The sequence below is a fragment of the Pseudophryne corroboree genome, chromosome 5 (genome assembly GCF_028390025.1).
Source record: "Pseudophryne corroboree isolate aPseCor3 chromosome 5, aPseCor3.hap2, whole genome shotgun sequence".
Classification (NCBI taxonomy): Eukaryota; Metazoa; Chordata; class Amphibia; order Anura; family Myobatrachidae; genus Pseudophryne; species Pseudophryne corroboree.
The window spans coordinates 293,988,753-294,016,333 of record NC_086448.1 but is presented as its reverse complement, the minus strand read 5'-3'; the positions used below and the strand labels follow the sequence as shown (position 1 = coordinate 294,016,333).

General features: G+C 45.3%; 1 protein-coding gene across 1 annotated transcript in view; it reads right to left on the bottom strand.

Annotated features, from left to right (window-relative positions):
- Positions 1-27,581, bottom strand: part of KIF15 (kinesin family member 15) — a 438,779-nt gene that overhangs the window by 129,738 nt on the left and 281,460 nt on the right. The window contains exons 22-30 of the mRNA XM_063922408.1: positions 25,288-25,373; positions 25,073-25,151; positions 24,904-24,990; positions 18,481-18,585; positions 17,858-17,980; positions 17,572-17,718; positions 4,574-4,660; positions 3,785-3,922; positions 3,590-3,699 (exon numbers count right to left, since the gene is read on the bottom strand). Coding sequence (XP_063778478.1) covers positions 3,590-3,699; positions 3,785-3,922; positions 4,574-4,660; positions 17,572-17,718; positions 17,858-17,980; positions 18,481-18,585; positions 24,904-24,990; positions 25,073-25,151; positions 25,288-25,373 — 962 coding nt within the window. The remainder of the gene's footprint in view (positions 1-3,589; positions 3,700-3,784; positions 3,923-4,573; positions 4,661-17,571; positions 17,719-17,857; positions 17,981-18,480; positions 18,586-24,903; positions 24,991-25,072; positions 25,152-25,287; positions 25,374-27,581) is intronic.

Below are 27,581 nucleotides of genomic sequence, written 5' to 3'. Positions count from 1 at the left end.
TTACCTCAGATAAGAGTGCTCCCTACCAGGGTTATCTTGTCTTCTCTGTAGTCTTATTTATGATTCGTGCAGTTATACCCTTGGGAGCACCACTGACCGTCAAAATTTGTTGTTACCAATAATACCATTCTGGTTATAGGTATACATTTGACCAATCAAGGGAAACAATATCCCAAGAGTGTCAGTTAATTCTGAGGTAGTTATATTTTGTCTAATTAGTTCCTGTGCGGCCTTCCCCAAACCCCCTTTTTTTTGCTACAATCTTTTATGTAATAAGGTCACATTTGCATTTAAAAACATTCCACATATCCAACCAATCCGGTGTCGGCGGTGCCGACGGAGACACCACCATCATCTGCTCTGCATCCTCCATAGACGAGCCTTCCGCTTCAGACACGCCGACACACACGCACTGACATCCCCACACACACTAGGATATATAAATATGGGGATAGCCCCCCAATAAGGCCCTTTGGAGAGACAGAGAGAGAGTATGCCAGCACACACCCAGCGCCACTGGAAACAAAATCCCAGCCTGTAGAGCGCTCTTTTTATATATATATATATATATATATATATATACATACACACACATACATACATACACACACACAGACATATACACACTTTGCGCCAAATAAATGTGCCCCCCCCTCCTCGTTTTTGCCCTCTGTTACTTGTACAGCAGGGGAGAGTCCGGGAGCAGCTTCTCTGCAGCTTGCCTGTGGAGAAAATGGCGCTGGTTAGTGCTGGAGGATCAAGCCCCGCCCCCTCGATGGCGGGCTTCGGTCCCGCTCATTTTTTTTTAATACTGGCGGGGTTTTTATAATATACTGCCTCCGCAGTATCGGATACTGGTGCCAGTCTTATTTGAGGTAATTATTGCTGCCCAGGGCGCCCCCCCCCTGCGCCCTTGTGTGTGTGGGAGCAATGGCGCGCAGCGCGACCGCTGCACGGTACCTTTCTGAAGATCTGAAGTCTTCTGCCGCCTTTGAAGTTTTCTTTCATCATATACTCACGCGGCTTCCATCTTCCGGCTCTGTGAGGAGGACGGCGGCGCGGCTCCGGGACGAACAGCGAGGACGACACCTGTGTTCCGACCCTCTGGAGCTAATGGTGTCCAGTAGCCTAAGAAGCAGAGCCTATCAGTTAAGTAGGTCTGCTTCTCTCCCCTCAGTCCCACGATGCAGGGAGCCTGTTGCCAGCAGTGCTCCCTGAAAATAAAAAACCTAACAAAAGTATTTTCAGAGAAACTCAGGAGTGCTCCCCTGCAGTGCATCCAGTCTCCTCTGGGCACAGGATCTAACGGAGGTCTGGAGGAGGGGCATAGAGGGATGAGCCAGTTCACACCCATCTAAAGTCTTAGAGTGCCCATGTCTCTTGCGGAGCCCGTCTATACCCCATGGTCCTTACGGAGACCCCAGCACCTCTAGGACGTAAGAGAAAACAGGATTTTAATACCTACCGGTAAATCCTTTTCTCCTAGTCCGTAGAGGATGCTGGGCGCCCGACCCAGTGCGTACTTTACCTCCAGTTGTTAGTTTGTAGTTACACAAGTGTTGTGTTACGGTTATTTTTCAGCATGTTGCTGCAAATTGTTCATGCCCGTTGGCATGTGTTATGTTGAATGCCATGTTGTGCGGCATGGTTGAGGTGTGAGCTGGTATGAATCTCACCGTTAAATTAAAAGTAAATCATTTCCTCGAAATGTCCGTCTCCCTGGGCACAGTTCCTATACTGAGGTCTGGAGGAGGGGCATAGAGGGAGGAGCCAGTTCACACCCTTGAAAAGTCTTAAAGTGCCCATGGCTCCTGCAGAACTGTCTATACCCCATGGTACTGAAGTGGACCCCAGCATCCTCTACGGACTATGAGAAAAGGATTTACCGATAGGTATTAAAATCCTGTTTTTTCCTCCAATTTTTTCTCTCTATTACAGTGGTTCTCAACCTCGGTCCTCAAGTACCCCCCCAACAGTTCATGTTTTCCAGGTCTCCTCACAGGATTGCAAGTTAAATAATTTGTAGTGTGTCAGTGAGTAATGAATACACCTGTTCAACTGCTAGGTGACCTGGAAAACATGAACTGTTGGGGGTGCTTGAGGACCGAGGTTGAGAACCACTGCTCTATTTCACAGGACAGCACGTCTTTATTATTACAGCACACAGAACAGTGCCCCTTTATTTTCACAGCACCCCTGTATTTTTACAGCATACAGGGACAGTGTACTTAACAGCACCCCTGTAATTTCACAGCATACAGGGGACAGGACCAGTTTACTTTTAACAGCACCCCTGTATTTGAACAACACCCATGTAATTTTACAGTATACAAGACAGGGCCAGTGTAATTTTATTTTAACAGCACCCCTGTATTTGGGCCAGTGTACTTTTAATTTACCAGCACCCCTGTATTTTTACAGCATACAGGACCGGGTCAACACCCCTGTATTTGAACAACACCCCTGTAATTTTACAGTATACAAGACAGGGCCAGTGTAATTTTATTTTAACAGCACTCCTGTATTTGGGCCAGTGAACTTTTATTTTAACAACAGCACCCCTGAATTTTTACAGCATACAAGACAGGGCCAGTGTACATTTATTTTCACTGCACCCCTGAATTTTTACAGCATACAAAACAGGGCCAACACCCCTGCATTTTCACAGCATACAGGAGGACAGTGCCCCTGCTCCCTGTACAACAAAGTGACAGCCAGGACAGCAACACCCATGTAGAGCTGCAGCACCCCTAACAGCACATGAAAAACCAGTGACAGCCAGGACAGCACCCCTAACATCACAGGGACACCACAGCATAGAGAGCACATATTGACCCCACCCGACGCCACCACCCACAGAGAGAGACAGAGATCTGTCTCCCTCACTCTCCAAGTCCGGAGTGAAAATAGCGGCGACGCGCGGCTGTTTATATGGAGTCCAAAACTCACGAGAATCCGACAGAGGGATGAAGGCGCTTTGCCTCGTTCTGGGATCAGAGTCTGGCGGGAAGTCCCGAGCCGGATTCTGTTCCCGTCTCGGATCGTGAAGTTCGGTGGGGGGGGGGGGGGGGGGTTTCGGTTCTCCGAGAACCGAACCCACTAATCTCTAATATATATACGCACACACATACATGCATACACACCCATAGATCAGTGCACAAAACATATATGGCAGTAAGTTAGGTTTGCTCAGGCAGACATTTTTTCCCTCCTTAGGTTGAAATATACCATACAGTACATACATACATACACACACACACACACACACACACATATATGTGTATATATATATATATATATATATATATATATAAAATAAAGAAAAAAACAGGCAGCAGGCACAGCAAATATGAAAGCGACATTGCAGTGTCCTCTGAAGAATTGAGTGCCTGACTGGAGACCACACACAAGCTTCATGAGCAGTCAAGCCACACCCACACAGTTTCCCAGTATTTGATATAATGCTATATTTCATTTATTCCTGTGCAAGTTTAAAATTAAATTACAATTTTTAGTTCTAGCGCTTTAGTAAAATATTGTTAAAATTTCACAATTATCAGCCAGTAATTTTAAAAGCTCAACATCTTACCATGTCTGCTCTCCTTTTTCTCTGTTGTCCAGCTGATTTTTTAAGTCCCTGCACAGTCCCTGCAAGTTTTGGATCTCAAGGCGTAGATTTTCTGTTTCACACAACTGGGTCTGTAACATAATTTACCAATAATCAAACAAATCATAGCAATTAGCTCATTTAGCAATGGCGCACGAATGGCAGTTTAGATCTTACCTTAAGCCTGATTATTTCTTCATTTTTAGTCATTCGTTCTTCATTTAGTTCAGATACAAGGTGTTCCAATAGGGAATTTTTATTTAAGCAATGTGACAGTTCAGATTCAAATGGATTTGCCATTGGTGTTTTAGGGGTCTACAGAAAACAACAAAACATGCACTAAATGCATTAATCACAATTCTTTTACATAACATTGTGTTTACAGAGTTCTCAAAACCACCTGGGTATAGAGATTTCAAATATTCAAAATGTAATCAGGCATTAAGGAGCACAACACTAAACAGCATTTACAGTCAGAATCATGTCAGCATAGATGTATTAGCACTGCCTGTCATGTCAGCATAGATGAATTAGCACTGCCTGGCATGTCAGCATAGATGTATTAGCACTGTCTGACAACAGGATAAAATATTTATGGTGACATCATTGGGACAATGCAGGAGCACTCCTCTGCACCTGCACTTTACTAACAGCTTTCAGCTTGTAGACTGTGGGCCAGAATAAAAATGATCTGGTCACTGTATATACTGACTATCATTAGCAACTGCAGGGAAGTTATGCTTTGCTAGTACACCGTAAACTACCATTGGTGCAGCCTACTGTTTTTACAAATTAGCATATTGGTAGCAGACTCGACATTTTCAAGTGTCAAAATATGTAATAAAAGTTGCAATAAAAGCTGACAAATATGGCTCAAAGCCAATGGATCTCGTAGGTATTAACAAAGAAACATGTATAATTTGCGGATTGCATTCACAGCAACCATAGTAATTTCTGAAGAGGTACCTGCAGCAGCATAGGAGAACCCCCGTTGCTGTTTGTCATCTTTACTCCTTCATCCTCACTGTTAGTGATGTCAAGGCCCTGTTTTAACTTGGAGAAACAATTTTTCTGCTTATTATTTACCACATAAAACCATAATAAGAAGTGCTATAAATAGGTTAGAACATAGCCAAGCAGTGGTTTTAGTTTAGAAATGATGATGAGATTAGGTTTTTTTCAGTTGAACACAACACTGACCAGGATATAGTAATTGAAACCAAATAACATGACACTTACTTTATTACTACACACAGCTAGAGTATTTCAATTTTTTTTCTAAATTCCATGTTTAGTCGCCCTTAAAAGTATCGGATTCTTCAGATTTTTTTATTCCAATTTAAAGAAGAAATGATCTCCTATAAACAACTTTACCTTCTACTTTCTACAGAAGGCCTACTAAATTACTCTTTACAGTGTGTAATTTAGAATTTCCCCAGCATTTTTTCTGTAAAAACAAAACAAAACAGGGATTTAATATCTACCGGTAATTCCTTTTCTCGTAGTCCGTAGTGGATACTGGGGAACTGTACTTTAGTACTATGGGGTATAGATCGGGTCCACTGGAGCCTGGCACTTGAAAACCTTTAGTGTGTGTATGTGTGTGCTGGCTCCTCCCCTCTATGCCCCTCCTACCACACTCAGTCTAGGAAACTGTGCCTGAGGAGACGGACATACCAAGAGAGAACAAAACATATACAAAAGCGGTGCGGCAATAAGCCAACACACAACCACAACCAAAAAAAAAAAAGGAGGGCGCTAACCAGAACAGAGGATAGCAACACCAACCTAACCAGGATAGCAAAGCTACCCCAACAACATAAGGGGACCACAACGGCGGCCAACCAAACACTTACCAAGGTAAGCAGGAAATTTAAGTACTGAGGCGGGCGCCCAGTATCCACTACAGACTACGAGAAAAGGAATTACTGGTAGGTATTAAATTCCTATTTTCTCTTACGTCCTAGTGGATACTGGGGAACTGTACTTTAGTACCATGGGAAGTCCCAAAGCTCCCAAACGGGTGGGAGTTCTGAGACCCCTGCAAAACCGCCTGACCAAACTGAAGGCCAAGGTGTCAAACCTATAGAACTTAACAAAAATGTTCGAACAAGACCAAGTAGCAGCTCGGCACAACTGTAAGGCCGAGACACCCTGGGCATCCGCCCAGGAGGAACCCACTGATCTTGTCAAGTGGGCCTGAATAGACGTCGGCAAAAGGCAGAGCCGCCGAAGCATAGACTTGTTGAATGGTCAACCTGAGCCAACAAGCAATAGATTGCTTAAAAGCCATCATAAAGTACAAACAGCGAATCAGATTTCCGATGACGAACAGTCCTTTTGACTTAAATCTTCAGAGCCCTCACCACATCCAAGGAGTCTGGGCCAACGGAAGCTTCAGACAACACTGGAACCACAATAGGTTGATTCACATGAAAAGCTGACACCACTTTCGGCCAACACTGAGGCCGGGTCCTCAGTTCCGACCTGTCTTCATGAAAAATCAAATAAGGGCTCTTACAGGACAAGGCCCCCAATTCAGAGACATATCTGGCAGATGCCAATGCTAGCAGCATCACAGTCTACCAGGTAAGAAATTTAAATTCCACCCTATGTAAGGGTTCAAACCAGTACGAATGAAGGAAGGACAAAACCACATTCAGATCCCACAGAGCCGTGGGAGGCACAAAAGGCGGATGCAAATGAAGAACCCCTTTCAGGAAGGTCTGTACTTCTGGCAAGAGAGCAAGTTGCTTCTAGAAGAAAATAGAGAGTGCCGAAATCTGCACTTTTATGGAGCCTAAACGTAGGCCCATATCCACTCCCACTTGCAGGAAAAGTAGAAAGCGACCAATTCTAAATTCCATGGGAGACACCTTTTCTACTTTCACACCAGGAAACATACTTTTTCGATATACAATAATGTTTTGACGTAACCATCTTCCTGGTCTGGACCATAGTGGAAATAACCCTGGAGGGAAGACCTTTTCTGGACAGAATCTCCCTCTCAACTTCCAAGCCGTAAAACACAGCTGCGGTAAGTTTGGATAGATGAACGGACCTTGCTGAAGATCCTTTTGGAGCGGCAGAGGCCAGGGATCATTCAGAGCCATGATTAGGATGTCCGAATACCACACCCGTCGAGGCCAATCCGGGGCAATTAGAATTGCTTGAACGCTTTCCCTTCTTAGTCTTTTCAGAACCCTTGGGATTAGCGGCATTGTAGGAAACAGGTACGTAAACTAGTACATCCTTGGCGTCGTCAGCGCGTGTACTGCTACAGCCTGCGGACCCTTCGTTCTGGAACAGTAACGGCGTAGCTTCTTGTTGAGACGAGAAGCCATCAGAACTATCTGTGGACAGCCCCACCGGTGAATCAACTGTTGAAACACCTGAGGATGTAGCCTCCAGTCCCCCGGATGGAGGTCGTGCCTGCTGAGGAAGTCTGCTTCCCAGTTGTCCACTCCTGGAATGAATATGGCTGAGATGGCCTTTGCATTGGCCTCCGCCCAGAAGAGTATCTTTGACACTTCTTGCATTGCCGCTCTGCATTTTGTTTCTCCTTGTCGATTTATGTATGCCACTGCCGTGGCGTCGTCCGATTGAACCTGAATCACTTGATCCCTCAGGAGATGGGAAGCTTGCAGAAGAGCATTGTAAAATGCCCCAAGTTCCAGAAAGTTTATCAGCAGAGTAGATTCCTGACTTGACCATGTGCCCTGGAACTGTGCCCCTTCGGTCACAGCCGCCCAACCCCGGAGGCTGGCATCCGTAGTAAGTAGAATCCATGAGTGGATATTGAAACTCCTACTGTCCACTAGGTGAGGGACTTGTAGTTACCACAATAGGGAGATCCGGGCTTTTGGAGATAAGGTCACTTCCTGATGCATGTGACGGTGATACACAGTCCATTTGTCCAGCAAATCCAGTTGAAATGGCCGGGCATGAAACCTGCTGTATTGGATTGCCTCGTAAGCAGCTACCATCCTGCCCAGCAAGCGTATGCAAAGATGTATTGATACCCTGCGAGGGCGGAGTACCGAGCGGACCATAGCTTGGATAGTCAAGGCCTTGTCCATCGAAAGAAACACCTTTTGAGACACTGTATCCAGTATCATTCCCAGGAACTGAAGAAATAGTTGGGTCAGTTCCAGGTGAGATTTCTGAAAATTTAAGATGCACCCATGATCCGTAAGTTGTCAGGTCGATGCTTTGCAGTATACGTTGCCTGGACACAGCCTTTATCAGGAGATCATCCAAGTAGGAGACTATGTTGACTCTCATCATACGTTGTTGCAGCATCATTTCCACCATGACCTTTGTGAAGAACCTCGGAGCTGTGGAGAGGCCAAAGGGTAAGGCCTGAAACTGGAAATGGTTGTCCAATATGGCGAACCTGAGGTAAGCCTGATGAGGAGGCCACATGGGAATGTGCAGGTAAGAATCCTTGACATCTAGAGATACCAGGAATTCCCCCTCCTCCAGACCAGACACAATTACCCGCAGGGATTGCATCTTGAATTTGTATACCAGTATATACGGGTTTAAGGACTTCAGGTTCAAGATGGGTTGCACCGAACAGTCTGGTTTTGGAACGACAAAAAGACTGGAGTAAAAACCACTGTTGCGTAATGGAGGTGGTACTGGAACCACCACTCTTGTCTGCAAAAGTTTTTGAATAGCCTCTTGCAAGTTAACTTTTGCTGCAGGTGAAGCTGGTAAGCCCGACTTGAAAAATCTGTGAGAAGGGAGTGTTTGAAGTTCCAGCCGGTATCCCTGGGAAATGAGGTCCCTCACCCAAGGATCCCGGCAGGAATTCGCCCACACGTGGGCGAAGTGTTGAAGGCGAGCACCTACCTAAAAGTCGCGTTGCTGCTGGGGCCAACAGTCACGCGTAAGGCTTAGTGGCAGGGGAAACGGTGGTCTGGTCCAGGGATGCAGCAGCCGCAGTTTTACGGGACTTACCACGAGATCCTCTAGGAGTAGTGGAGACCCCTCGGCCTCTGCATCTGAACCTTGCCACACGAAAGGACTGTTGTGGTTGGGGAAGCCGCACAGGAATATGAACGATATAGATACAATAAAATTTAGAGTTTCCAGAAAAACGGACACTGACCCAAGAGTCCAACTGAGGAGGACAACCCTTTTCTGCTGACGGACCTTAAGTTATTCCAGCATATTAGCTGGGAATATAACATTAATTCCTTAATAGATTTTCACTTTGATCTCTAAAAATATTTAATAGTAGTGTTATGTTTCATATGAACTCTATGTTTTTTAAGGTATACCTAATAAACATTAAATTTTATTAAAATATATTTGTGCTACTATAGCCTTCGTTTCCGGACAGAGTGCGCTCCCTCCCAGTGTTATCTTTTTTTCTTTCTGTATTTTCCTAAACACACGAAAAGACTGCAAGGAGGATCCTGAGGAAGCACGTCTGGCAGGTGGTGCAGCCGACGGCAGATTGGTAGACTTACCAGCCGTTGCCCGAGAGATCCATTTACTTAACTCATCTCCAAACAAGGCATCACCTGTAAAGGGAAGATTTTCAACACCCTTTTTGGAGTCAGCATCCGCTGACCATTGACGTAACCACAGAGTTCTGTGGGACGGAACCGCCATAGCAGTAGTGCGGCCATTTATCATACACAATTCTTTTATAGCTTCGCTCATAAAATTTGCAGCATCCTGTATGTGTTGTGGTAGAGTAATGACCTCATCCTGGGGCAGAGGGTCAAATCCATTAACATTATCAGACCACTTGACTACTGCCCTTGAAATCCAACCACAAACTATTGTGGGGCGCTGTGAAACGCCCGCTGCCTTATACATCGCCTTAAGATTGGTCTCAATCTTACGGTCAACAGGGTCTTTTAGGGATATAGCCCATGGTACTGGCAGCTCCAATTTTCTAGACAGCCTGGACACAAACGTATTGACTGATGGGGGGTTTCCCATACCATCCTTTCATCAGCTGGGAGGGGAAATGTAGATAAAAAACCTCTGAGGAGTTTGGAATTTTTTTGTCAGGGTTCACCCACGCCTCCCTGGCCAGGGAGTTCAACTCCTTAGACACAGGGAACGTGGCAGAGTTTTGGGGTTTTACATTAAAGTGCAACTCTTCATCTGGTTCTGCCTCCTGATTGGGCATGTGAAGAACCTCTCTTACAGCATAAATGAGGGTCTGCAACCCCGGGGGACAGAGAGCTGTCCTCATCCATATCATCATCTACATCAAGCTGGTCAGAATCAGAATCGAGCACCTGTGGCAGTGAGTGTTTATGTGAAACCAACAGAGGGGGCTGAGAAGCCTTTCTGGTATCTGCAGCTTTAGCCATACTATCAACAGACTGTTTTAACATCTGTCTCTTTCTTAGCAGCAGCTAGTTCTGAATTCACATTGCGAATCATGCTCTTAAAGGTATCTAGTCAGTCAGGTGCCTGTGAACTGTGTCCCTGTGGAGATAATGAGCACTGTTCACACATGAGGGACCCCGCAGAAGAAGGGGTAAAGATACAAGCAGTACACATAACCATGTCAACAGACATATTGTGCACAATGAGAATGCAGCGAAAAACCACTGAACACCTCCACACAGACCCTAGAGAGCCCCTGGAGTGACAAAGAGAAAACAGAGACCAGCACACAAAACAGAGCAGCGCAGTGTGTAAAAGTATGTGTATCACCTCATTTATGTGCAGAGGCGCTACCGCTGATGTGCTCCGCCCCTGCTTTGACCCCCTGGTACCAGTACAGAGTCTGTAACAGCGTGGGTCCGTGGAGGAGCAGTGTGCATGCAGCCTTGATGATCCGCAGCAGCAGGAAATGACACCTTCCCACCTCTGGTCCTGCTCTCCGAGAAGCCCCGGCCCCGTAACGGCGTGCAGTCCTTCATAGAGGTTTATACTGGGTGCAAGTGATAATACACAGTACACACAATGCCTACTGACAGTGTGGCGCACAAAGCCCTGTTAAACCAGTGTAGTCCGCGGCAGGCACCGCAGCTCGTGGCCCATGACCGCCGCGTGACATCTCGCCAAACCACACTGGGGACCTTGGTGTTAACACTCACCGCACCTGCGACTCTTCGGCATCTGTTAGGGTGGCGGCTAGCTGCTGGCCTGGGCACACACAGTGTGGTGTGTGAAACAGAACCTCAGGAGCTCAGTGTCCTGTCAGCTGGGATTACGAACCATTAACCCTCAGGAGGTTGGTTCGGTCCCCCCTCTAAATCCCACGAAGCAGGTAGACTGGTTGCCAACCAGATCTACCTGAAAACAAATAAAATAAAAAATAAAAAGGAAACTCTTTGGAGCTCCAGAGAAATGCACCCGGCTCCATGGGCACATTTTTCTAAACTGAGTTTGGTAGGAGGGGCATAGAGGGCAGGAGCCAGCACACACAAACACACACTAAAGGTTTTAAAGTGCCAGGCTCCAGTGGACCCAATCTATACCCCATGGTACTAAAGTACAGTTCCCCAGTATTCACTAGGACATAAGAGAAATCTACGTTATGGTAAGAACTTACCGTTGATAACAGTATTTCTCCTAAGTCCACAGGATAACAATCGGATATGATGGAGCGACAGCGGATTGGCACCAAACGATCAAAAGCTTTCAGGCCTCCCAGGATGCAACGGGCCCGTCCATATATCCCTGCCCACTGGCTCAGGCAAATCAGTTGTATTCCAAAGCACTAGGCAGGAGCATCATGTAGAGCCCTAATCAGGCGAGAACAACACACATGCACACTCTTCCGTACAAGAAAGAAGAGGTTAGTGAGTAGAAGGATCCTCAAATCAGGTGTGTCAGGGTGTGATCCCTGTGGACTTAGGCGAAATACCATTATCAACGGTAAGTTCTTACCATAACGTATATTTCTCCGACAGGGTCCACAGGTTATCCACAGGATAAAAATGGGATTTCCCAAAGCAATTTAGTGGTGGGGACGCTTCTGACTGGACAGGAGAACCTTACGCCCGAATTCAGCGTCATGAGAGGCAAAAGTATCCAAGGCATAATTCCTAATAAATGTGTTAATGGAAGACCAAGTGGCTGCCTTACATATCTGTTCTGCTGAAGCACCATGTTGTGCTGCCCATGAAGGACCTACCTTACGAGTAGAGTGAGCAGAGACATTAGCCGGAACAGGGAGATCAGCTTGAGAGTATGCTTCTGAAATAGTAATTCAAAGCCATCTTGCAAGCGTCTGTTTAGTAGCAGGCCATCCTCTCTTGTGAAATCCGTAGAGAATAAAGAGAGAATCTGTCTTACTGATGGCACTGGTACGATCCACCTAGATTCTTAATGCCCAGACCACGTCCAGCGATGCATCCCCCGCAGAAAGTCCCGATACCTGAAAAGCCGGGACTACAATTTCTTCATTAAGGTGGAATTTAGACACCACCTTAGGAAGATACCCAGACCTAGTTCTGAGAACTGCTTTATCTGGATAAAATATCAGAAAAGGGGAACGACATGACAGCGCTCCTAAATCTGGCACTCTTCTAGCTGATGCCATAGTCAGTAGAAAGAGAACTTTAGCTGTCAACCATTTAAGATCCGCTTTATTAAGTGGTTCAAACAGGGCAACTTGAAGAGCTTTCAGGACTAGACTTAAGTCCCAAGGTGCTGTAGGAGGGACAAAAGGAGGTTGAATGCGCAGCATTCCCTGGAAAAAAAGTATGCACATCCTGTAAATTGGCAATTTTCTTTTGGAACCATACAGTCAATGCTGATACTTGCACTCTCAAGGAAGCCCCCTTCAAACCTTTATCCATTCCTGCCTGAAGGAAAGCCAAGACTCTGGAAACTCTGAAAGATTTCGGGTCCATACTTCTTTCACTGCACCAATTAATATACTGTAGTTCTGCCATATTCGGTGATAAACACGAGCTGAGGAGGGTTTCCTTACTCTGAGCATTGTTTGAATGACCTGTTGTGAGAATCCTCTTGACTTCAGGATAGAGGTTTCAAGAGCCACGCCGTCAAAGACAATCGATCCAGATGTCTGCGATAACAGGGACCCTGCATTAGTAGATCTGGACGTTGAAGGAGCTGAAGTGGAGCATCCATCAACATTCTCTGCAGATCTGTGTACCAATGCCTTCTGGGCCAAGCCGGAGCTATTAGAATCACGGCACCGTTTGCTTGCATTATTTTCCTCACCACCCTGGGTAACAGGATTATTGGAGGAAACAGATATGCCAGATGAAAGTCCCATTTCAATGACAAGGCGTCCAGAAAGATCGCTTCGGGGTACTTTGTTCTTTATCCGTATGAGGGCACTTTGTTGTTCAGACAGGATGCCATGAGATCTATCTCTGGCAATCCCCACTTGTCTACTACAGTCTGAAAAACCTCTGGGTGTAGAGCCCATTCGCTTGCCTGAATGGCGCGTCGACTGAGAAAGTCCGCTTCCCAGTTTAGGACGCCCGGAACGAATACTGCGGACAAGGCTGGGAGATGGAGTTCTGCCCACCTTAGTATGTGACTTACCTCTTTCATTGCGGTTTGGCTGCGAGTTCCTCTCTGATGGTTGAGGTACGCTCCTGCCGCTGCATTGTCCGAGCGGATCTGGACTGGTTTTCCTTGAAGAGTGTCCTTTGCCTGAATCAGTGCCATGTACATGGACCGAAGTTCTAACAGGTTTATTGGCAAGCAACTTTCTTCTGTGGTCCGTTGTCCCTGGAACCATAATTTTCCGTACACTGCTCCCCAAGCCCTGAAGACTGGTATCTGTTGTCAGGATCTCCCAATCCGATATCCAAAAGGGTCTCCCCTTGTCTAGATGGGATGTCTGTAGCCACCAGGCTAATGACTTTCTTTCCTTTTCTGAAAAGTACCATAGTCTGTTTCTTTATTGTCTGATGTACTCTACTCCATCTGGCCAGAATCAGATGCTGCAGAGGTCTTGAATGGAATTGTGCATACTCCACCATGTCGAATGTTGACACCAACAAACCCATCACTCGCATTGCTGCGTGAATTGATACTGTTTGACTGTGGCCCTCATTCCGAGTTGTTCGCTCGGTAAAAATCTTCGCATCGCAGCGATTTTTCGCTTAATGCGCATGCGCAATGTTCGCACTGCGACAAGTAAATTTGCTATGCACTTAGTAATTTTACGGCTTTTTCATCGTTCTGGCGATCGTAATGTGATTGACAGGAAATGGGTGTTACTGGGCGGAAACAGGCCGTTTTATGGGCGTGTGGGAAAAAACGCTACCGTTTCCGGAAAAAACGCAGGAGTGGCCGGAGAAACGGAGGAGTGTCTGGGCGAACGCTGGGTGTGTTTGTGACGTCAAACCAGGAACGACAAGCAGTGAACTGATCGCAGATGCCGAGTAAGTCTGGAGCTACTCAGAAACTGCTACGAGGTGTGTAATCGCAATATTGCGAATACATCGTTCGCAATTTTAAGATGCTAAGATTCACTCCCAGTAGGCGGCGACTTAGCATGAGCAAATCTGCTAAAATCCGCTTGCGAGCGAACAACTCGGAATGAGGGCCTGTGTAACAACTCCTGAGTCCTTGACTGTACCTTGGATATCTTGTTCCGAGGTAAAAATACTTTCTGCAGACTTGAATCCAGTACAGCCCCCAAGTGAGTCATACGAACCAGAGACGACTTTGCCCAATTTATGAGCCACCCGTGCCTCTGCAGACATGTTATTGTCTGTTGGAGATGGCACAGGAGCAATTCCTGCGATTGTGCCTGGATTAAAAGGTCATCGAGGTATGGAAAAATTCTTATCCCCTGCTTGCGGAGATAAGCTGCCATAACCACCATGATCTTGGTAAATACTCTGGGGACTGTGGCTAACCCAAAGGGTAAGGCCTGGAACTGAAAATGCTGCTGGAGGATGGCGAACCTGAGATAACACTGATGGGAAAATGCTATAGGAACATGGAGCTATGCATCCTGAATATCCAGGGATACCATATAATCCCCTGGCTCCAAGGCCAAAACTATGGAGCATAACGTCTCCATGTGAAACCGTGGTACCCAAAATGTATTTGTTTAGCATTTTGAGCTTGCGAATGGGTCAAAAAGACCCATTTGGCTTCTGAACCAAAAACAGGTTGGAGTAAAAACCCTATCCCCGTTGTGCAGGGGGTACTGGAATGACTACTCCTGACTGAAGCAATTTCTGAACTGCTTCTTGCAAGACCTTTGCCTTCGCCTCCACCCGAGATGGGCTGGTGCAGAAGAACCTTCGAGGAGGATGCTTCTTGAAGGGGAAAACATAACCTAGAGATACCGCTTCTTGCACCCTGGCATCTGTTGTAGACTGCTGCCAGATCTGTGCAAACTGATGAAGCCGGCCTCCTACCCTGGGGTCCCCCAGGAGGAGGCCCGCACCATCAGGCTGATGGCTTATCTTCTGGTTTGGAAGCTGGCCCTCTGGTAGCCCAATGCTTTTTTGAATTACCCAACTTATTGTATTGGGGCTGCTTACGATCACTTTTTCCCTTTGCTTTTCCTTGCGATCGAAAAGGTCGAAAAACTGGACCCTTTGGTTTGGGGTTATATGAGGAAGAAACTTGACCTTCTTGGAGTCTGCTTCTGACTCCAGAATATCTGTCAATTCTTTACCAAAAAGAATTTCCAGCAAAAGGTAAAGATTCCAAAACCTTCTTAGATTCTGAATCTGCTTTCCACATACGTAACCAAAGTGCTCTGCAAACAGCTATTGTTTAGGCTGATGCCCTAGAAGCAATAGTACCCATATGTAATGCCTCTTCTTCCAAGAATAATACAGCCTGTTTAATATGAGCTATATAGGATTTTTGCTCTCTAGAAGCTGAGAAACCATCCTCTTCCAGTGCATCAGCCCAGGCAGCCACTGCCTTTACCATCCAAGCTGAAGCCATGGCTGGGCTTATGACTGCCCCAGACAGAGAAAATATGGTTTTCAGAAAACCATTCACTCTCCTATCCGTGACATAATTTAATGATGTTGACAGTAAAGGCAATATAGATTTTTGCACTAATTGATCACATGCGTATCTACTTTAGGAGCCACCTCCCTTTTTAAACCGTTCCCTGCTGGAAAAGGATAACTGGAATCCCATATTTTTATTGAGTTTAGCCCAAGCCTCTTCCATGATTTCCGTCAGCTGGTCTGACCCTGGAAACTCAGTCTTAACTGTTTGGGGACGTTTAAATACAGGTGCCTTGGTTTTTAACACGAGCTCTGCTGAATCCTCTAAGGATAGAATGGCCTTCATTGCTCTAATTAATTCAGCTATATCCACTGAGCTGAGACCTTCTTCCTCCTCTTCGTATGCTGAAGTAGAGTAAATTTATTTTTTATCTTCCGATGAATCATCTTGTGTAGCCTGTGAAGGTGAAGTTTACTTACCATCGGTTTATCAGCTTGTTTCATATGAGAAGCTGCTGAGGGAAATCATATACCGTAGGTAGGGAGCTGCAAGTATGGGTTAATAGTGTACCCCATTCCTGGTAAAGAAGCTGTAGGAAATACCCGTTCAGCTATACTGGACAAGGTCTGTGCAAACATACAGGGATCTGCCTTGTATTTTGCTGAAAGGCAAAACAATTTGCACATAAACCATCCTGAACCAGATCCTGAGAGGATAATACAGTTTTGCAAGACAAACATGAGGAGTGTTGGTATTACTGTAAGTGTACCTTCATCACTTTTGCTGCTCTTAGACATGATAAATAATTACTCTTTCACAGTGTACTACACAATTTGTGACTGTAATCACTTTAACCTTCTAAAGTGATATCAATCTGACCCTACCCATGCACCAGCATTGAGGATCAGAAAAAACAACTGACATATATTAAAGTCAGCAATCACACTAGCAGTCAGTCACGTTATATATTAGTCATACGAGCACATTATCAACTACAAACACATTTTAAAGTATGTAGGAGTACATATTCCTGAATCCTGTTTTACACAGATCTAACTTATTCAGACACAAATGCGAAGAAAACCACAGTAAATGTACACAGATGTTAGCAAACGCTGAGTGGATCCAGACGCTACTAGTGTACACTGTTGCTCCGGGAACCTACAGTGAACACAAACGCTCAGTGAACACAGACGCACCGGTCACACAGCCGCCTATGCTGCGACCTGGTATCCTCGCGGTAGCGCTTAGTGAACACAGACACAGCGGCCTATGCTGCGACCGAGTCCCCTCGTGGTAGCGTCTGGGACAGAAGCGAGGAAACAGTTCATGGCGGGATACTCGGCAGAAACTGGTCATGAACCAGGGAGGAGGGGCGACCAGGAAAGCATCCAACTCCCCCTGCTGACATCAACCCTAGGGATCGCAGCCTCATGCTATTCCTGGTGCCTAAGATCCCTAATGCCTAGCACTGGTGCACCCGCGGTGGCAGCCGCGTCAGCTACTGTTTGGTAGTGTCTTCCCTATACAGTACGGCTGTGTCCGTATTCCATCTACTAAGCGGAATCGATGCCTTACCTTCTCTCCGTGCTCCGGCCACAGCCTGGTAACGTCTGCTGGACCTGCTAGTATACCCGACACAGACGACCGCCGAAACAGCACTGTACTCGTGGGTAAGCGTTGTCGCGGCCCGGCAGAGAGCGACTCTTTCTAAGCGTATAAGACGCTGTTTAGAAAGATCACTCAAAAAACTAGTAAGACTAAAAAATAACATAAGAAAGCTTAGAACTGCTGAAAGGAACAGCAGCCCTCTGACCATGGTCGAGCTCCTGCCGCACCAAACAAAAAACTGATTTGCCTGAGCCATTGGGCGGGGATATATAGACGGGCCCATTGCATCCTGGGGGCCTGAAAGCTTTTGATCGTTTGGTGCCAATCTGCTGTCGCTCCATCATATCCCATTGTTATCTTGTGGATAACCTGTGGACCCTGCCGGAGAAATACAGGATAAAAAATTATTTCTAAAAAGACACTGGGGCCACATTCTAGTACTGGAAGAAACTAGTTACCTGGTTAGTCAGGTCTGCAATTAATTGTTCTTTTTTGAGCAACTCTTCCTTCTGGTCTTTAAGCAAGGCCTCCTGCTTGTTAAAGGCTTCCGTTAACTTGCCAAGCTGTTCAGTTGCATGAAGCAAATCATCGCATAAGAGCTCTCTCTGTTATTTAAATAAAAGCAAATACTTTAAATGCTGCAGCAGTTAGTGTTACAATGAGGTTCTCCATTTCATTTATATAAGCAGAGAGTGTAGGCAAAAGGCTAACCATCCACTATGGGGCAGTGAAAAGACCGTATACCTCAATGGTGTCAGCGGACCGTTTCCTTTCCAAGCTCTCTTTCAGATCGTCAATTAGTTTTTCTTGTTGTTCTAGAAGTGTTTTGCTTTCTTCTTTTGCAGACAATGAAGAACTGTATTTACTCTATATGCACAAACAATAAAAATATTATTCAGATACTGTCGCAGCTACAGGTTAAGTGCTTCTAAAATGCACTACATTACTTTTAATGTACAGGTAAAAAACAAACACAAGGTTTTGCCATGAACTGGCCCAATACTTTAAGCAGCACAAACTAATCAGCACGATTTTGTTGCACTATAATGTGATTGGTTTTGCACTGCAGCTTGTAAGTTGACGTCAGCGAATGAGAATGTCCACTCTTCAACACAGAATAAATTCTAGTCCACATACAGGTTATTTTGTCTCCTTAGAATACACAATACAGGTAAAAGACTCAGGGGTAGATGTATTAACCTGGAGAAGGCATAAGGAAGTGATAAACCAGTGATAAAGCATGGTTAAGTGCAAGGTGCTAATGCACCACCTTGCATTTATCACTGGTTTATCACTTCCTTATGCCTTCTCCAGGTTAATACATCTGCCCCTGTGACACAGATGTGAAACAAAGACTGTGCACGCACATGGAGGTCTTCCAGCTCCCTTGTAAGTACATCTATAGACTCCGTTTTGTGCATGATGGTTGTCCTCAAACCTTGGATTTGGTTCATAAGGTCACTCATGATCTCCTAATGTACAGAAAGAAAACAAAGTTCAAATAGGTCAAATGTCATGATCAGTTTTATATACATAAACATTTGTTTTATATCCCTTTCTCCAATGCTGCACAGACTTTGAATAACAAAACCGATTCCTCCTCTGCCTTAAAGCCATATTGCTCACCAGCTTACTAATAAACCAGCAAGGAGTCTATTTAATATTAAGTTTTTAAAAACACACACACACACACACACACACACACACACACACACACACATATATATTTCTTTTGGACTTTATATATATATATATATATATATATATATATATATATATATATATATATATATAAAAAATAGGATTTTAATACCTACCGGTAAATCCTTTTCTCTTAGTCCGTAGAGGATGCTGGGGACTCCAAATGGACCATGGGGTATAGACGGGATCCGCAGGAGACACGGGCACTTTAAGACTTTAAAAGGGGTGTGCACTGGCTCCTCCCTCTATGCCCCTCCTCCAGACTCCAGTTATAGAACTGTGCCCAGGGAGACGGATATTTCGAGGAAAGAATTTATCAGTTAAACACGGTGAGCGTCATACTAGCTCACACCTCCAGCATGCCGCAGAACGTGGCATTCAAGAGAATACCAGGTGACGGCATGACTAAAAAACAGCAATACACTGCCAGAACGGAACACAAACTGTATGTACACATCATCAATAACAGCATAACCTATGCCACTGAAAAAACGTCAGCAATAGGCTAACTGAAAAGAAACATAGCATGTGTGTAACCCAACTAATAACTGCAGGTACAGTACGCACTGGGACGGGCGCCCAGCATCCTCTACAAACTAAGAGAAAAGGATTTACCAGTAGGTATTAAAATCCTATTTTCTCATACGTCCTAGAGGATGCTGAGGGCTCCAAATGGACCATGGGGATTATACCAAAGCTCCAGAAACGGGCGGGAGAGTGCGGATGACTCTGCAGCACCGATTGACCAAAAATGAGGTCCATACCCGCCAGGGTATCAAACTTGTAAAACTTCGTAAAGGTGTTTGAACCCTACCAAGGAGCCGCTCGGCAAATCAAGAATGCCAAGACCCCACGGGTAGCCGCCCAGAACGCGCCCACCATCCTGGTAGAATGGGCCTTTACCGATCTCGGTAACGGCAATCCAGCCGTCGAATGAGCCTGCTGAGTCGTATCACAGACTGAGCGCGCAATAGTCTGCTTTGAAAGCAGGAGCCCCAAACTTGTTGGGAGCATACAGGATAAACAGTGCGTCTGTTTTCCTAATCGGAGCCATTCTGGCAACATAAATTTTCAAACTTAGACCATATCTAGATACATCGATGTCGCCCTGGCGGCAGTGGCCACCGGCACCACAATAGGTTGGTTCATGTGAAACGAAATCACAGATTTGGCAGAAAGCGCTGACGAGTACTCAACTCTGCTCTATCTTCATGGAAGATTAAATAGGGGCTCTTGCTAGACAAAGCAGCTAATTCAGACACCCGCCTTGCGGATGACAAGGCCAACCGCATGACCACTTTCCAAGTGAGGAATGTCCACTCAACCGTATTGAAAAGTTCAACCAATGAGATTGCAGGAACTGCAACGCACGTTAAGATCCCATGATGCCACAGGGCACAAGGGAGGATGGATGCGTAACACTCCTTTTACGAAAGTGTGAACCTCTGGAAAGGAGGCCAATTGTTTTTGGAAGAAACCCGATAAGGCTGAAACTGAACCTTAAAAATCGAGCCAACTTTAGACCTGCATCCACACGATCTTATAAGAAAGGAATGGAGAAAACGACCCAATTGGAATTCTTCTGTAGGAACTATCTTGGATTCACACCAAGACACATACTTTCCCCAGAATTGGCGGTAAAGTTTCAACGTTACTTCTTTCTGCCTGAAGAGTAGGGATGACATCACTGGGATCCGGCTTTCAACCTCCAAGCCGTCAATGGAACCCGCGGTAAGCCTTGGAACCCACACGGCCCCTGCTGTAACCGATCCTCTCACAGAGGAATAGATCAGGGATTTCCTATGAGTAATTCCTGAAGGTCCGGATACCAGCCCTCCTTGAACAGTCTGGAAGAACGAGGATCACCTGAACCTTTTTCATCTTATGATCTTTTAGCATCTTTGGAAAGATTAGAAGTGGAGGGAACACATAGACCAACCGAAAACACCCACGGTGTCCCTAGGGAGTCCACCGCTAACTTGAGGGACCCTCGACCCTGAACAAAATCTCTGAAGTTTCTTGTCGAGGCGAGACGCCATCTTGTCTATTTGCGGAATTCCCCAAAACATGTCACTTCTGTGAAAACAGCTTGATGAAGACTCCACTCTCCTGAATGGAGAACGTGTCCGCCGAGGAAGTCTGCTTCCCAGTTGTCCACTCTTGGAACGAACGTCTCTGACAGAGCGTGTAAATGTTTTCGTCGCTCAGCAGAAAATCTCTCTGGCTTCTACCACTTCTTCTTCGGTTTTTGTTTGTAGAAAACCGATATAAACGGCCCTTAACTCTAGACCGTTAATGGGATGACCAGTATCCTAACTTGACACCCGTCCTTGTGGAGAATCACGCCGCCGCCACGGGAGTGATATTCTGGTCTTGAAATCATGATTATCCCAGGTGGAAACCGGACCACTCGTCCAACAAATTCTGCTAAAACTCTGGCATGCAAGCTGGCCACTGAATGGCCTCGTAGGCCACAACCCCATTCAAGTAACTGAATGTATTGATGAATTGACACTGTTGCAGGTCCGACCAGCCTCTGAATCCTCAGAGCTCTTTCCACTGGAAGAAATTAATATTGTCCAAACCGACCCCCACGTCGTAGGGACCAACCGGTATTCCGCTAAGTTCTGTTGTTGAAGAACGGTCAGGGAGAATACAAGGTTTTTCGCCATTTTGCTTCATGATCTCTCCGTAATCCAGAGAGCGAACCAGTACAGAATACTTCTGACTCCTTACCCTCGAAGGAAAAACCCCTCATACCGCCATCACTCTGGCGAAATACCAATCCTGAATCGGAACCTCATGTAAGCCTAACGTGGAAGAAACCGTAATTAGACCTCCTTTCTCAGAGTGGAGAAACCTGCCATGAGAGATTCCCTCATGGATCTTGAGTAGGAATTTTGAGATTTCAGATATAGGATTCGAAAGGGCTCGAACCGTCCGGCCTTGGAAAGACAAACAAGCTTGAAGAACAGCCTCTTTTTTTTTTAAATTTTTGTGATCGGGACAGCAGGACAATGACCTGATCCTAACACAACTCTCGTATTGTGTCACATACTACCTCCCTGTCCGGAGGAGACTCTAAGGTCTATTTGAAAAAATCGTTGAGGGGAAACGTCTGGACCACTCCCGTATGTTCCCCTAGGGATGCTATCCTTAACTCACTAGTCCATGTCCTTTCCAGGGCTGACTGAAGAGTTTCAGACGCGGGACCACCAGTGTGGGCTCCTGCAAGATAGCCCCAACGTCCTGCGGTGGACCTGGCAGAAACATAGGATGAATTCAGATCATGTGAACCTGAAAACAAGGTAGCTGACCTCTTACCTCCCTTTCACCCTCCTTTTCCTGCAAAGAAAAAGGGGAATCCTTATCCATTCGGTCAAAATGACTGCATCCTACAAGAATGCGTCATTCACCTTAGTGAGGTAACCTAGGGCAAGAAGGTAGACTTACCAGTGGCATCCACCGCGAGCATATTCACAAAGCCATCACCAAACCAGGCTTCGCTTCCCCAGGAAAGAGACTCCATCTCATCTCGGAGTCAGCAGTAGCAACCGTTTAGTGAATCCACAACGCCCTCTCAACCGAGACCGCCCTGGACTTGGCTCGCGAACCCAAGAGTCCCCGGCAGTATGCTACCATGTTCTAGATATGACCCAACTTAAGGAGTATCCCATCTCTCCCCAGGGTAATTATATCGGATGACAAGGTAACCGACCATTTCCGAATACAAGCACTCCCCCATGCGCATGTAATGCAAGTATAATCAACGTATATAATTAAAATATCACTTAGCTTCCTGTATAAGATCCTCTTTGACAGGGCCCCATGCCGGGCAGGGGTTGACTCTCACTTTATTCTATCCACGGCGGGAAAAGAATAACACTCTGCCTCCTCGTGAGGATTCGAAGCCATCTTGTCACGGCTGACCTAGAGTATTTCAACAGAGCGACCAGCACATGAAAAGGAATAACTTTACTTCAGCATTCATTATAAAGTTTATATATATATACTTGCCCATTTATATACACATATCACTGTATATATATATATATATATATATATATATGAAACTCTCTCTCTCTTATATATATATATATATATATATATAAAACTCTCTCTCTCATATATATATACATGCATACACACACATATACACCTAGTGACGTTAATACGTTCTTAATGTGTGTGAAACATGTACTGAACGCTGATTTGTGGATCTAATCAGGAAACTTTATGGTCGACATAAGAATTATTATTCGTGTCGATATCAGGGAGTAGCAACTGGGTAAAATAACATTTTTGCGACCCTGAGGGGTCTGAGGGAAATATCTATTAAGAATAATACACCCTCCACAGATATTACTACGTCTGTGCAACTGTACCATACATACATATACATATATATATATATATATATATATATATACATACATACATACACACACACATATACACACATACATATACATACATACAGGTATAGCTTTCTGAAAAGCAGCACATTATCATGCAATGTTTACCCAGTCAGATTTGTTGGTGCCGACAAGGTCACCCACACAAGTCTGTATGTCGCATATAGTTTTCTTGTGAAAAGTATACCTCTACTGACATGTTGATACTTATTTTCATGAACCAAGTACCATCAGGCGTCGGCGGTGCCGACTGAGACATTTTTGACAGAGTACTCAGCCGTAGACATGCCGACACACATGTACTAACCACCCACCGACATTACACTGATTATTTTATGTCAGGGAAACACAGAAGACGTTTTTCAGCTCTATTACACCATATTCCTTATATATTGTGCTTTTCTTATACATATAACACACTAAACCACTGTGCACCCCTTTGTTTTTCACTGTGATATCATCAGCAGTGCTTTTGGCAGGACCAGCGTTTCTGTGAGGAGAAAATAACGCTGTGTAGAGCTGTGAGGGCTAAGCCACACCCCCTTAATGGCGCACTTCAGCACCGCTTTTTTTATTTTTAGCTTTTTTACCCTGGCGGGGGTCTGTATACAGTGCCCATGACTGTATACCTCTTGTGCCAGCCTGATATGGAGGTTTTATTGCTGCCCAGGGCGCCCCCCCCCCCAGCGCCCTGCACCCTTGTAGTGCCGCTAGAGTGTGGGAGCAATGGCGCGCTGCGCGGTACCTCTGAAGACTGAAGTCTTCTGCCATCTTTATGAAGTCTTCTTTGCTTCTTTTACTCACCCGGCTTCTCTTCTGGCTCTGTGAGGGGTACGACGGCGCGGCTCCGGGAACGAGCAGCTAGGATATACCAAGTGATCAGACCCTCTGGAGCTAATGGTGTCCAGTAGCCTAAGAAGCAGAGCCTTTGAACTCACAGAAGTAGGTCTGCTTCTCTCCCCTCAGTCCCACGAAGCAGGGAGCCTGTTGCCAGCAGTGCTCCCTGAAAATAATAAACATAACAAAGTCTTTTCAGAGAAACTCAGGAGAGCTCCCCTGTTATGTGTCCAGTCTCTCTGGGCACAGAATCTAACTGGAGTATGTATATATATATATATATATATATATATATATATATATATATATATATACACACACACACACACACACACACACACACACACACACACACAGGTTGAGTATCCCTTATCCAAAATCCCACATTTTTGGGCCCCCTACTGAGATAATGACAAATATATAATATTTTATGTGTATAAATAGATGCAGTATATAGATTTATAATATAGTATATATGTATCGGTGTCATCTCAGTAAGGGAACCGAAAATGTGTGATTTAGAATTTTGGAGAAGGGATACTCAACATTATATATATATATATATATATATATATATATATATATATATATATATAAAAACAGTTTCACGCTCTCCTTCTACAATACCCAACCCATGAGATGGAGGTATGCCTAAGAATGAACAGCGACTCGGAGGAGTTTCCTGGTGAATGCAGCTCTCTCAGAGGCATACACCTTGTAGAACTTGAGAAAAGTATCTTAAGGTAACAAATCTGCAGAGAAGCTATTTTGTCATTACCTTTATTAAGTTAAGATTCCCCATTTAAGTGACTTTATAGATCAAATTATGAATCCTACCTTATCCAAAGAACTTTTCTTTTCCAATTCAGATATAGTCTCTTTGGAATAAGTTAAATGGAGTTTAAGCGATTGAAGCTCTGTGACCTAGAGATGATTAAACTTGTGAGTAGCCTTAAACAATATTGTACGTAAAGACAATAACAGACATAATAAATCATGGCTATACCTGCAGTTCACACTTTGTCACCAGATCTGAGTACTGTTTCTTGAGATTCACATTCTCCTCTAGAACTTTCAGAAGCTCTCTACAAAGAATAACATTTCGTAAATCAGCTTCTAGTAATAACCAATGCACCAAACTACTAATACGATTATATGATGGTCATTTCTTGGAAAAACAATGTCCTGCTATACTGCAAAGCCTGGTAACATTTCACATACTTAGAGTTGTTCTCTTTGTCCTCCTCCAGCTGAAACTTCAGGTTTTGTCTGTGTTCCTTTTCGGTTTCTAAAAGCTCCAAAAGATTCTGTTAAAGAATAAAGTTGGTCTTAAACAAAAAAGAGGATTTTGGTACTTACCAATAAATCTATTTCTCTGAATCCACTCGGGTACACTGGAAATCTCAGACAGCTGGGGTGTGAAGGATGTAGACCGAAGGAAGCACAATCTATAAAAAATTATGCACAGCTGGCACCTCCCCCTTCACGCCCCCTAATCACTCCAGTTTGAAAAATTGACGGCGAGAAGAGGGAACATGAAAATTAAAAGCCATATGGGAAAGAACCAACCGTACCAACAAGTCAAACAGCAACCAAGAACTATGAACATAATACTCAAACTGCTTGAACCAAATTTAACAAGAACACAAAGGCTGACAGCACAGAGGCGGGCGGGCGTCCAGTGTCTCCGAGTGGATTTAGAGAAATGGATTTATTGGTAAGTACCAAAATCCTCTTTTCTCTTTCATCCACTAGGTGACACTGGAAATCTCAGACAGCTAGGGACATCCCGAAGATACTCCCATGGGCGGGAGTGCTGTCCAAAGCCTGAAGAACCAAACGTCCAAACTTTGCATTTCTCGATGCAAATGTATTAAACTTACAGAAATGAGTGAACATGTGTGCTGATGACCATGTTTCTGCTCTGCTAAGATGGGTAGTGGAGGCTCCTCTAGCCGCCGCTCATGAAGCACCCACTGATCTGGTAGTATGAGCACCTACCCGAAAGGAACTCTTACCACTAAAGTAATAAGCCTGTTTTATGGTTAACCTTGTCCATCTGGCCAACGTTTGTTTAGAAGCTGGCAAGCCTTTCCTGGGACCATCATAGCAGACAAACAAGGCGTCTGACTTCCTAATGGAATTTGGGGCCTGCACGTATACCCGTAAGGCTCTGATCACATCCAGGGCTAAATCCCCCTCACCCTGGAATGAGGGCACTACAATCGGCTGGTTTATGTGGAAACCGGAAACCACCTTAGGTAAAAATTCCGCCTTTGTACAGAGTTCCGCTCTGTCTTCATGAAAAACGAGGAAAGGACTTTTACACAACAAAGCCCCTAACTCTGAGTCCCTCCTCGCTGAAGCTAGAAGCAGCGCCACTTTCCAGCTCAAGTATTTCAGATCTGCCCTTTCCAAAGGCTCGAAAACGTCTGATCTCAAAAATTCTAACACCAAATTTAGATCCCACGGGGCCGTGGGAGGACGAAAAGTTGGTTGTATTCTCAACACACCCTGCAAAAATGTCTGGATCCCCTGCAAGGCCACCAGACGTTGCTGGAAAATATACGTTATGTTAAGAACTTACCGTTGATAACAGTATTTCTCCTAAGTCCACAGGTTCGACAGGATACATTGGGATAGGGTGTACTATGGCATGCCGGCGGCTGGGCTCCGGCGGCCAGCATACCGGCGCCGGAATCCCGACTGCCAGCATACCGACAGCTGGGCGAGCGCAAATGAGCCCCTTGCAGGCTCGCTGCACTCGCCACGCTGCGGGCGCGGTGGTGCGCTACGCTATCTATTCTCCCTCCAGGGGGGTCGTGAACCCCCAAGAGGGAGAGAAGGTGTCTGTATGCCTGGCGGCCGGGATTCCGGCACTGGTATGCTGGCCGTCGGGGTTCCCGACCGCCGGCAAACTGAAGACCACCCATTGGGATATGGTGGAGGGACAACGGATTTGCACAAAACAGTCAAAGCTTTTCGGCCTCCCAGCATGCAACGGGCCCGTCCATATATCCCTGCCTCCTGGCTCAGGCAAATCAGTTGTTTTCCAAAGCTCAAGGCAGGATCATCATATAGATCCCTAATCAGGCGAGAAGAACACACATGCACACCCTTCCGTACAAGGTTAGTGAGTAAAAGGATCCTCAAATCAGGTGCGTCAGGGTGGGATCCCTGAGGAACCTGTGTACTTAGAAGAAATACTGTTATCAACGGTAAGTTCTTACCATAATGTATATTTCTCCTGCAGGGTCCACAGGGTATCCACAGGATACATTGGGATGTCCCAAAGCAATTTAGTGGTGGGGACTTTCCTGATTAGACAGGACAATCCTTTGCCCAAATTCAGTGTCCTGAGAGGCAAAGGTATTAAGGCATAATGTCTAATGAATGTGTAAATGAAGAACATGTGTCTACCCAACATACCTATTCTGCTGAAACAGCACATTGTGCTGCCCATAATGGCCTACCTTACAATTAAAATGAGCAGAGACATTAGTCGGAAACAGGGA